The 13,311-nt window shown below is 31.9% G+C and overlaps 1 protein-coding gene across 1 annotated transcript in view; it reads right to left on the reverse strand.

Annotated features, from left to right (window-relative positions):
- Bgm (acyl-CoA synthetase bubblegum family member 1) overlaps positions 1 to 13,311 on the reverse strand; it is a 28,233-nt gene that overhangs the window by 2,090 nt on the left and 12,832 nt on the right. Inside the window, exons 2-10 of the mRNA XM_071718951.1 lie at positions 9,626 to 9,693; positions 5,739 to 5,790; positions 2,709 to 2,916; positions 2,328 to 2,462; positions 1,967 to 2,162; positions 1,783 to 1,884; positions 1,539 to 1,685; positions 500 to 975; positions 173 to 387 (exon numbers count right to left, since the gene is read on the reverse strand). Coding sequence (XP_071575052.1) covers positions 173 to 387; positions 500 to 975; positions 1,539 to 1,685; positions 1,783 to 1,884; positions 1,967 to 2,162; positions 2,328 to 2,462; positions 2,709 to 2,916; positions 5,739 to 5,790; positions 9,626 to 9,688 — 1,594 coding nt within the window. The 5' untranslated portion in view covers positions 9,689 to 9,693. The remainder of the gene's footprint in view (positions 1 to 172; positions 388 to 499; positions 976 to 1,538; positions 1,686 to 1,782; positions 1,885 to 1,966; positions 2,163 to 2,327; positions 2,463 to 2,708; positions 2,917 to 5,738; positions 5,791 to 9,625; positions 9,694 to 13,311) is intronic.

The raw sequence follows: 13,311 nt of genomic DNA on the forward strand, positions 1-13,311 counted from the left end.
GAGGCTCAGTATCTTTATTTTTTATACCGGAAGAGGTACTGAAATTTATACCACGCATAAAGCACACCTAAATTAACGTATATTCACAGTTTCAAGAAAATCCTAAGAAAATCGATTTTCTCTAGTATAAGGACCGGAGAACGTCCTTAATAGGCATAAAATAAATGTTTACCAGTTATAGACAAAATCCCGTTCGAATTGAATTTGCCGAGATCACCGCTATGTAACCAGCCGTTTTTATCTTTGGCTTCTGCGGTTTTCTCCGGCTCATTTAAGTAACCCATGAATACATGTCGTCCACCCATACAAACTTCTCCCTCACCATGTTCATCTATATTGTCTAATTTTGTATACACTCCAGTCAAAGGTCTTCCTACACCTTCCATGCTACAAATGAGAATGACAATAACATTTATTTATTATAAACAACGTATTTTAAAAGTAAATATCTTTACTGTAAATTCAATACAAAGAATAAAAGCATAAAGATATAATTTACCTATATTCTTTAGGACTGATTATTGTATGAGCCCCGCTACACTCAGACATTCCATACGCCTCTAATAGAGGGATGTCTAAGCTCAGGAAATATCGTTTAATGTCAACATTTATAGGAGCTGCTGCGGTAGCGAATACTCGACATCTATTCAAACCCAATGCTGCCTTTACTTTGTCGAAAACAAGCCATTTCGCAAAGACGTAGCCCCAATGTTTATAATCTACGCCATTCATCTTATTCGTGTAATAATGAAGACCTTGCGCTTTTGCCCATTTAGCAATCCAGGTTTTTATTGCGCCGTTACTGCGCGCTTTCTCTTGCATCTTCTCGTATATCTTTTCCCACACTCTGGGCACCCCTAGGAAAATAGTCGGTTGCGCTACAAGTAATGTATTTATTAATGTACCCTTTAACGCACCCGGATCCGCAAAGTATACTGTGGTCGCTAACGTAATGTTTGCCATGATATCAATTAGCTAGAATTAATAAAAACTATTATAAATTAATTTTTTCAATTATTGTAAAAAATATTTAGATGCAATTTATATACGTGCAAATTGACATTAATTGTAATGTCATTAAAATATTTTTATTTAAGGTACATACATATCTGTACATATCTGTACTTTAGAGTTTAGAGGTAAAGAATCGTATCTCCAGTTTTTGTCAAAATGGAATTAATACATTTTTCAATATAACAGGAGTTTAAATTGTATGATGATAAAGCGTCTCAAGTCTATATTATTACTAATTTTTGAGATACAATATTTAAAAAAAGTCGCATTGAAAATTTTTATAGTGCCTAATTTTTAAACCAGGTACAGCGTGTTATTGGCAGTTGTACTATTAAACATGTCAGTTAAGTTACTTTAAGACTTAATAAACCAAGGCGCTACTTTTGGTTTATATTAAAAAATATATATATCATTTCCCTATTTAAAACTTTAAACCTTGTTTTCTCTGAATTTATAATAATGGAAATACGATTCTTTATCTCTAAAGTACAGATACATGAAATGTATTATTCGAAAAATCTCACCTGTGCTGCAACGTGAGATAATGGCAAATAGCTAACTATAAATTCTGACTTTTCTCTCACTTGTAATATCATTATTAACATCCGTAAGTCGTACAATATATTATCATGGCTTAACATTACAGCTTTTGGATTTCCGACTGTTCCTGACTGTAAAGATGATATTGCAAATTAAGAAAATATATATTAAATATCAAGGCAGTCGCGATTTAATGAATTATGATTCATTAAATCAAATTCAACGTACCGTGTACACTAAAACGCAACATTCGTTTGCCCCAATCGTCTTTAACACAGATAATAATTTATCCTCTGATTCCTTCTTACCTATGTTCAATAAATCGTCCCACTGAGAAGCAATAAATAATAATAAGTCGTGTATATTAAATAAAAAGAAATATTAGACGAGTAATATATAGCAGTTAATTTACGCTCAAAACATCATTTTCGGTGGATACGCCGTTGTATTGAACAATTGCTTTCAAATGGGGCAAGTTGTGTCTTATTTGCAAGATTTTCTGCAATTGTTTGTTATCTTCAACGACTATTATATTGGCCCGACTGTGCTCAGCGCAATATTGGCACGCCTCTGGAGAATTTGTGGTATAAATTCCTGTAGCGAGTCCACTAAAAAAGAATGATGATCTATTTATTATCTAAAAATTGGAAAAGTAAAAGTACACATTGTTAAAAACATATCGTTTGTCATTATCGTATAAGCAATATGTATAATAGCATGTGTAAATTATAACGCGACGCTCATTTAGACATAAAACAGTTCGGATCTTTTACCCGGCGTATATAGCCGCGAGATCGGCAATGAACCATTCCGGACTATTGAATCCTATTATGCAGACACTGTGATGCCGCTCCAGACCTAGCTTCAGAAACGCTTTTGCGACGACTCTTACGGTAGACTCGTATTCTCTGTAATACAAATTAATACAAAGTTGTACAAGGTTGATCGTATCAATTTATCGTGATAAATGTAGTTGCTGGACTCATCGAATCTATCTGCAAATCAGATCGAGAAGAAAGAGCTTATACGAAAACGATTTTTGTACTTCGCAAAAACCATAAGTGAGAGAAATAAAAGGTTTTGCCAGTTACCTACATTACACTTGTTACGATAATAAAGAAAACAAAAAATCTTGTAATTTTTTAAATACATACTGGAAGGTATACATGGTTCTTTGGCCGTTGACATCGAGTTTAGACACCAACGCGATATGATCAGGATAGAGCTTTGCTGTTTTGGTGAAAACTCCAGGGATTGATACGGGTGTGTATGAATTCGGTCCATTGCTGTCTAACTTTATTCGAACTCTGCCGTCGGCGTTACACGTGACATCCTCATCCGTAGGTAGTACCTGATCCGGTCCTATAAATATTCAAATAGTTTATATATAACATGAATTATTATTGGTCAGTTATAAATTAATATTTATGTTTTACGTAAAAATATAATTTGCGAAAAGTGATTGCTTAATGATTGCTTATAGCCCGGGAGGTAGAGGCCAAAATCGGTCAGTAATTTTATTAAACTTGAAAAGCCATTTTTTCTCTTATTTTAGTGCTGAAAATGACGAAATCCAGAGTCTGGCTGCGGCCTTCCGAGACGGCGCGCGGCGGGCGTCGCACAGTGGGGCCGATTCCCGAAAAGCTGGCCAAAAGTCGAAAAATTAAGATATTTACTTGAAACTTGGTATATAGGGGTTTTGGGGTCGCTGATAACGAATTTCAAGTCAAAATTAAAAAAAAATGGCGGCTACGAAATACTAAAAAGCATATCTATAAACCGTTATTTTTATTTAATTTATGTGAAACGTGGAATTTATAGGTTTTCGGGGTCGCAAATAACGAATCTGGAAACAAAATGAATGGCAGATGTAAAATGACGAATACAAAATTTCTAAAATCCATAATTTTTATTTATTTTATGAAAAAACTTGTGACAAATAAATTAAGAAGTACAATACAAAGCCGAATGTAAAAAATAAATTTGTGTTTACAAAAATATTAATCTAATATTTCCATACAAATAGTTACATACAAGTACCTAATATTTACATAAAATTTACATACAAATTAGTTTTCATCATCAGTTGAATTATCTGTATCTAAACCTGAAGAATCTGATGATATCGAAAAAGAAGAGATAGAATCAGCACTGGACGCATAAAGTGATGGTGAAGTAAGCAATTCAACTGTTTCCGGATATAAGGATTTTAATTTCTTTTGTGGCAATTTCCTTAAACTTGATATATACGGATCTGATGACGCTAGCAAGCGCAAGAAAAGATCTTCCATCGTTTTTGTTCTATCTTAGAAACTTTCTCTTTTTCTACGTCATCATTTCGGAATTTTTCTAGGACATTCCACGGTCACCGTGCCCGGGCTGGACTACACCGTTTAACATTCTTTTTGAATTTATATATTGTATTTAACACAACAGCTACTACTTCAACGAACGCGCGCGCGCGCGCGCACACACACACACACACACACACACACACACACACTTTTTTAACATTCTATTATTTTTCCCGTTGAATCTATTGCCGCTGTCAGATTTATAAAAAATTTATTTTGCAGTAATTTGTTTAAACAATTATTGTTTAAACAATTGTTGTATTCCAATTTACATAGTTAAAGGTCATGTTCTATTTTCAATTATTAGTTTTACTATGTTGTTAGTGGTTTAAGCATAGGCGTTAATAAGTTTATGCGAATTTGGAAGGTTTTAAATACAAATGTACATTAAAAACAAAGTAGCAGCTAGTAGCAGCTAATTTTTACAAATTTTGTTACATAATAATATAAACTTTAATTTAAAATTTGTTTTACTGCGGGAATCCGTGGGACTTTTAACTTTTCTCTATTTTTCTGAAACGATTGCACACAAATTTTCATTATTTTACACTTCAAACATTGCGTTACTGTTAATTTATATTTATTTGTTATAATTTTTGACAAATACGATAATAAACTACATTTTTCCATTTAAAACATCCATTTTGTAGAATTAAAAAAGATCAACTTTACGATTTTCTACGAATTTTTGAATATGACGCTTGAACATGAGCTCGGACGCTCGAGCTGTTACTCGTGCGAAGGTCCTTTTTGTACTGGCTTATACCTGCCATGTATACTTAATTAGCCCTTATAAAGGGCCGTTACATATTCTTTGAACATTACTCTATACATCTATGTACTTCAAATCCCATAAATTAAAACTTCATTTTTCGACTTTTGGCCAGCTTTCGGGAATCGGCCCCACTGTGGCGTCGGGACGCCGTCGATCTTGTCGATAAAAATGAACACATCGGAATGATTTTGTTAAAGCTGAGACTTTTTATGTACAATGTTTAGTTAATAAATAACAATATTCACAGAGTCTGGCAGCTGTCAGCCGGGACGGCATGAGTCTGGCGACCCTCTGAACGTGTAATGAAAAGTGATCCTCTCAGGAATCATTTTATTAAACCTGAAATTTGACGTGGTGGTCAATTATACAGTTTGAAAATGAAAAAAAAAGTCGTCTGGCAGCCGCTTTGCGGGACAAAGGCTTTGCCAGACTAAAAAAAACTATCACCCGAGAGAATCAAATATATACAACTTTTTTTTTCATTTTCAAACTGTATAATTGACCACCACGTCAAATTTCAGGTTTAATAAAATGATTCCTGAGAGGATCACTTTTCATTACATGTTCAGAGGGTCGCCAGACTCATGCCGTCCCGGCTGACAGCTGCCAGACTCTGTGAATATTGTTATTTATTAACTAAACATTGTACATAAAAAGTCTCAGCTTTAACAAAATCATTCCGATGTGTTCATTTTTATCGACAAGATCGACGGCGTCCCGGCGCCCGCCGTCCCGGAAGAGGCCGCAGCCAGACTCTGCATTTCGTCATTTTCAGCACTAAAATAAGAGAAAAAATGGCTTTCCAAGTTTAATAAAATCATGTCCAATTTTGGCCTTTACCTCCAGGGCTATTAATAGAAAAGAAGAAAAAAAAACGTATAATAATGCTGAGCTCATAGGTAAAATTTAACTTAAAAATAATTGTCTTGTTGTTTGTAAGCGAGCTAAGTAACGATAACAATAATGCGCTAATGTGTGGACGATTGCCAAAGGTGAGATCGATAGATTAAAAAAAAGTGAAAAAAAGTTTTGTGAATATATTGACAGAGAATTACCATTAAGACCAGTTTCACTAGCCGATGCATATCTCGTCGATTGATTCATTTCCTGCAACAAATTAATATTCATTTGTGTATACATGCTTTAGGTGTTAAAAGGCTAAAAATGACACCAATTTTAAGTGAATTTAAAATGACATTGTCTACCTCGTATATGTTAATGATGGTTATCAAAGGTGGCAAATAATATCAGGATTGTGTAGGGGAGACCGGGGCTCGTTGGCACAAGAGGCAAGAGTTGGCAATGCGTTCCTTTTATGTATTTATAGCGAAAAAAACAATGGAAAAGTTATCACAAAATATCTCTTTTATGACATAGGTACTTTTCCTAAAGTTTTATTTAAATCAAACAAGTATTACAATATTTACAATAGAAAAAGAGAAAAGTCTAAGTCAAGAGGTGGCAAGTAAATTTTCGAGCGTTTCAAAATATCGTATTAATGTTCTTCAGCTTGAGAAGTAAATCAAAGTGACGTATCATTAGTTAAAAGAAACGTTTCTGTTACTATACGACATGTTATTTTGAGGAACAACCGTAATTTATTGTAATAAAATGACTGAAATCAAACGTAGGGATGGGGTATGTTGGCTCATATCAAGGCACGCTTAGCTTGACTTGTTGCCGCGCGCGTGAGACCTATGTATGTGATTTGCTACCTACAATGCTGATAGAAGCTAGATATATATTTATATTAATATTTTTATGTTGAAGAAAGCTACATCTAAAATAGTTTACAATTGTTTTTCTGCAACAGCATTTTGCTATTCGATTATTACAAAATATAACTTTAAAATATACAATCTTTATCAAGAAGTACATATTTGTTACCCGTTTTGTGTTTCTATTACGTTTTCATTAATTTAACATGGACTTTTGTCGCATAGCCAACTTACCCTACTATCGGGGCAAGTTGGCTACAATGCAGCATGTTCGTATTTCACTTATTACAAAGAAACTATACAGTATACAGGAACGTTCCTGCCATAAAAATGTAGAGAAAGGTTCTCTCTATCATATTAGTACTGTTTAATCATGATAATTAGTTGTTTAAAAACTCAAATGCCGAAATTGTGAAAACAGTGCCAACGAGCCCCGGTCTCCCCTATTTACATCTACATGTATACAATGTATGCTTGTAATGCTTTGTATGTAACTATATTATGTTTAGCGTGTCAAACTCAATCAAACAATGAATAATCCATGGATCATCAAACATTCGTATTTCGTCAGAAATGTCGGAAATATATTTTGTTTGCAATTTTATTTTTAGTCACTATTATTTAATTTGGGCATAATTTTTAACATTCCACGAAAAATTAACAGATCAGATCAGCGTAAACAATAATATTTCTATATTAGTATCATGTATCTTTTATATCACCGTATAGTTAATTAATAAATAAATTAAAATTATAACTGAAATGCATCTAATTTAGCTTATTTAAATCTAAAACTATTTTTTATTTTTTTAAGACTGTCTGTGTGTGTGTGTGTGTAAAAAATACAATTTAAAAAATTAATTAATTAATTAGTCAGTTTATAATAATTTGCTTAAATGGCCTACATGAAAAAGGTTTGCGTAAACGTAACGTAAATAATATGTAAACAACATGTAAATGTAATCTTGAAATTTATTATGATACAACCTTGAATAATATGCTTATCTCGGTAATCGTTAAAAAAATTAATCTACATTCGATTTTTTAACCGATATAAACATTATTTTTATGATGGATGACATTGCTAGTGCATAAGATTCTATAGAAAACCGGAATTTCCTAATGAATAATCCAACACATAATTTCATAATTACGTATTATAATGTATTGTAATTTTGAATCTTGTTCGAACTGTAGCATTCCATACATCTACAATATATCTACGATTTGCAATATGTTATTACAGGGAGCTTTCCAGCAAGCGACACAAGTATCGTTTTATCTTTGTTACTCATTACCAAAAAAGAAAGATAGAACGATGCTTGTGTCGACTTGTAACGGTTGCTGAAAGTTCCCAATGTAACAAATCAAAAGCAAGCTACATTTTTATATTTTTACTGACGCACATACAAATCCCGTGTCAGAATCTGCTACGAAAAACTTATATAATCTTTTAAATTAGATAGTAAAACTTATTATTATCGCGTGCGTGCTTGTAATATAATTTCCGAGTCTAATTATGCAATCACACGAAGTCTACAAGATAAAATTCTGTACTGGAAAGATTCTGTGCCGTCTGATATATTAGACTTATGGATTATATACAGAGTGTCCGATAATTACTGTGTTACCTCTCGTAGGCAGGTAGAGCGGGTTAAACTTAATAAAAAAGTCCTTTACTGTTTTGAAAGTTTCTCAATAATTAATGAGAAATTAATTAATAATTAATTAATGAAGATTCGCACGGCGAAGAGCATTGGGAGAAAAACAACTGTTACGTGAATGTAATCTTAAAACATATATACCTGGAAGAGGAAAGACCTATGCTTCCCATGGAATAAAAGATCTGTATCCAAGTTGGGTGCGAGAGAGAAAGCTAGATTGATAACCTTTGCTCGCAATATGCAAGCGTAGAGATGACGTCCCGCTCACCGCACTACCCGCTCTTGCGCATTGCGGACGAAAGGTTATTACTAATGAGTCCATTCCGGCAAGACACCGCTACTGAAGCGCTACCGTAGCGCTACACAGATAGCCAATAATCAGTAACGCTAACTATTACTATCCAGGTAGGAAGATGACTTGTAAAGACGTCTTAATGACGTCCTCTAACGTCATTAAGACGGAATTAATACATTTGACGTCACTCTGCTACCTGAATACGTTTACGCGAGCGTTACTTCTGTAGTAACTTACGATAATTCACTCATTTACGCGGAGTAAATTATCGTAAGTTACTACAAAATCCCGTTTACGCGAAGGAAAATCCCGTTTACGCGAAGGAATTATCGTAAGTTACTACAGAAGTAACGCTCGCGTAAACGTAGTAATAGCGCTACAAAATATATATAGCAAAAAAGCTTGAAAAAGCTGTAGCGCTTCAGTAGCGGTGTCTTGCCGGAACGCACTCAATCTATCTTTCTCTTTCCTTAAAAAACGTCGTTCTCTCTCGCACTCAACTTGAACACAGGCTCGATCCTTCATTCCCCTTCAAAATATATATGTTCTAAGCGTGTGATGCATACAGACTTGAGTACATAAATTTAGCCTCAGGTCAATTAACGAACAAATAAAAATGTAACGTAACACACTTTTTTTACATTACGTGTTTCCTTGTGCGGTGACCTAAGTCCAAATTTACGTGTGGGTCTAAATATAAATATAATCAGCACTTAATGTAACATGACGTGTTACAAATATTCTTGTGCGGAGAGCCTTACAGAGTGCTCGTCCTAATGCCTCGCTGCACGTCTAGCAACCGTAAACGCTGGGCTGCCTCTTATCGAGTCACATGGACACACACTGATTCGCGGATCTTTATATTAATTAATTTCCCATTGATTATTTGAGAAACAAAACAGAATAAAAAAATTTTCTATTCAGTTTATATTAATAACCCGCTCTACCTGCTCACGAGAAGCGACGCGGTAATTACCGGACACCCTGTATATGACAAAATAAAAATGATATTTTATAATCAGAAAAATGACGATTAATACTTACTTCCCTAGCGAAGTTATCGTTTACGCGGTATCAGCGCCTGGTGAAATTAATGAACGCATAAAATATGATGGATGGAATCTTAACTGAACCAAACAATGAGGATATTATAGTTGCAAAGTCCGATAAATCTGTCAGAGTTACTATTCGTTTATTTGCGTAAAGAAAAAAATGTATGAACGGCAACTGAATCGTACGTTTTTCTTTTTAAATAAATATCGTACCTTATCATCTCGTGCAAGTCCATTTATGACTCCATACGACTGTATGACCTGAGATACGGACATTCTATCTGCAATATATAAAAAGAACAGTGATAAAAAAGCGTTTACTATAAGTTTATAGTAGAACGAAGTTTCTTTTAGCTCACACTTTTATATAACATCTAATTTTTTTTTTTAGCAAGTCGGCTCTAATTTATTTATGCCCTTTTTTTAACTTATAGATTTGTCAAAGACATTTTAGTAATGAATAATATATCGTTAGTATTATAAAAAAACGATTCCTTTTTAATACAAACGTGCTTGTCTCATGTAAAATGAGTTAAATATGTGACAATAAATGACAAAAAGCGTAATCACCACATACTTCTTCATATGCAAACGATCAGTCGTTACACTATTGAAAAAAAAACACGCAAATAGAAATGGTAAATAAAAAGACAACAGACAACTGCATGCCCAATTAATATGGAAATTCAATAATTTCAATCTTGTATTTACTTATGAGCATATTATTAAATTTCAAAGTTTTACAAATAATTCTTTGGTAAAAAATTTTTCACCAAAAAAAATATAAATATATATAATTATCTATAAAATATATCTATATATGTTTTTTTTTCTCTTATATAATCTCTATCCGTATAACTATAGGAAAAATAATAAGAAGAATAACTGAATAATATTTAGAAAAATAACTTTTGCATTGTTTTTTTCAAGTAAAATCAAGATTACATTATACAATTTTCTATATATATATAATCATATACAATCATATTTTATATATAATTATTACATTTATATATGGTTATACGTAAATAAGTTTTTTTATTTTCTCAAACTTTACTTTTTATTAAAAAAACAGTGCGAAAATTATTTTTTAAATTCTTGTTATTGCAAAAATTTATGCAAAAGAATTATATGTTATGTTAAAATGGTATAATTTTTATAAAAGAAGAGTTTTAATTTTTATGTTAATGTTTTTCAACAGTTGGAATTTCATAATAAATGGAGATGTAAAAAATTAGAATTTATATGACATTATCTTTATTCGATTACTTTAAAATCAAATATGTAACGTTATAGAAATAATTCATGGTGCATAGCGAATAAGCAACACATTGAAAGAGGCATTAATATATATGTGTAAATAGGTATATAAAATTCAACATATCCAAAACATAAAATAGAGAAAATATAATATCACGAATTTGATTGTGCAGTTTGACTGAATATGATTTATTACGTAGAGAGATCACCTTTTTTACGCGATTACATAAGATGAAAATAACATCGATATATCAGATCGAAATATCAGAAAGTGAAAGCCTAAGTCCTTATTAGGAATCTCGAATAAGAATCTCGGTTCGCAGATTGTAAAGAGACGAAATTGTGTCGAAAGTGTCCTTGATCGGCATCATAGTCGATCTACGTAAAAAGAATCAATTATAAGTACGAGTTGATTAACACGATAGTCCAATAATTAAAGTAAACAGATATTGAAGCTGAGAAGAATATTTTTACTAATAATGAATGGTGTACAATTGGAATTGGTAATACGAGAAAAAAAATTGTTTGCACACCTGCGTGCCAAAGTTCACAAGCGTCAAACGTATATAGGCGTCATCGGCCGATTCCAAAGTGCAAAATAGCATAATGAATAATCAAATTCGATGTTTAAAGCGTTGATTTTTTATGCAAGCACATTGATGAGTGTGCGCGGTTATTTAATTAATAAGTGAATAAGGCTGAAAATTGCCCAAATAATGGGCACGATCTCTCGTACAGTTTTATACAGGATTGAGTAAGTAAATTTTTTTAAAACCAAATTAATTTAAAGTTAATGGCTTATAAAATTAATTTAGTTACGATAAAAGAGTTGCATGAACAAAAAACTAACTCAGTTAAAAATTGCGTTAAGATTAAATTGACTTAAGTTAAATTAATAGTTAATTTTTAAAAACATTATTTATATTAAATTAGAATATCGTAATTTTTTAAAATTTGATTATTCTAAATAACAAAACAATTACAATATGGATTATCAAATAAATTTAATATTTTATTTGTAAATTAAACTTATATATAAAATAACAAAGAAATTTGTTTTTTATACAATACATTTTTTATATAATGATTATGAAAAACTAATAATAGTTGTAAAAATTACATATAGATAAACATAATGATTTTTACATCGGTATTAATGATTATCATAAAAAAAATTTTAATTGACAAAAAAATACAACCTTGCACTTCACTTTGTGCTGGCCATGTCTGCACGCTCTTTGACAATTATACAGGGTATCTCTAAGGTCTGACTCAGTCCCCTGGATCTCGGAAACGGCTTTAGAGATGGAAAAATGTTTCAGATAACAGTTGTAGGATATTTAGGGGGATAGATGATGAAAATATAGACTTGATCTTGAGTGACCTTTTCAAGGCTAGGTCAATGTGAAAATATGAACTTGATCTTGAGAGTGACCTTTTCAAGGCCAGGTCAATGTGATCGATGTTTTCTTAAATGGAACCCCCCAATTTTTATTGTGTATTCTTGTAGCGCTTGTCGAGATGTTTTCAAAACACTATAACGAAGCTCTCTTTCATTAAGAATTTTCTGAGATATTTTAAATTTTGTCATAATACTTTTAATGTAAAATATGAAATATCTCGTAAAGTATTCACTTTCTGATGACTTTACCTTGATACTTTTATACGCAGAATAATGAGAGAAATCGATTTTTGTAAAAAAAATTATTTTAAATTTGATTGTACTTTGTAGACGTATTTAATTTTGCAATATTGCAAAATGTAAAAATTAATATTATTATTCGATTCTATAAAAGTATGGTCTGGGTCAAGTCCATATTTTTATCATCTGTCCCTCTTAAAATCTTACAACTTTTATCTGAAACATTTTTCCATATCTAAAACCATTTCCGAGATCCAGGTTAAGTCAGACTTTAGAGATACCCTGTATATAAAACAAACTATCAATAATTATAAAATACCGATAATACTTGTGCAGAATTACATATATTGTAGAATTATATGTTAAAAATAATGATAGAAAAAAATATTAGCGTTTAGAGATGAAAAACATTTTTAATTTAGGAAAAAAGTTAATAAGCTTAAGTTTATGTGTTTTAAAAATAACTAGTTAAAGTTAAAAATTAACTTATTTTAAATTAACTTTGTAAGTTAAAAGTTATTAACTTTTTAAATTTTTTCACTTCTAACTAATTAGTTACTACTCAATCTTGATTTCATATAAATAAAAAAAATATCGAACGTTTCCGGATATAAATTGCCTTTTTATAACTTCAATATGTTATCTCTCTATTAATTTGCAAATATTGGAATATTTTTCTTCACATTTGATAATACAGGAAAGGTCTTTAAAACTATTGTTGACAAATGACACACGATCGTACGATCGTTCCTTTTTTTTATAAATGAACGTTCAAAGTACATCCGCGAGATATTAGCATTTGTGGAAGACGTGTTATGTAAACTTGCAAATTGCGCTTAATTGTTGGGCTGCCTGTAAGGATTAATGTCACATCACAATTTTACATGCGATGTGCACCAGTGCATCCCCGCCCCTTCAAGAAATCAATGTTTCTTTTAGAAGAGCAGAAGATTGGGCGGAGCTTGGAAAGAAGAAACTGCGGATATCGTGCAAAAAG

Source organism: Temnothorax nylanderi, unplaced genomic scaffold (genome assembly GCF_030848795.1).
Source record: "Temnothorax nylanderi isolate EJ_2023f unplaced genomic scaffold, tnyl_v1.0 TNYL_tig0271_pilon, whole genome shotgun sequence".
NCBI lineage: Eukaryota > Metazoa > Arthropoda > Insecta > Hymenoptera > Formicidae > Temnothorax > Temnothorax nylanderi.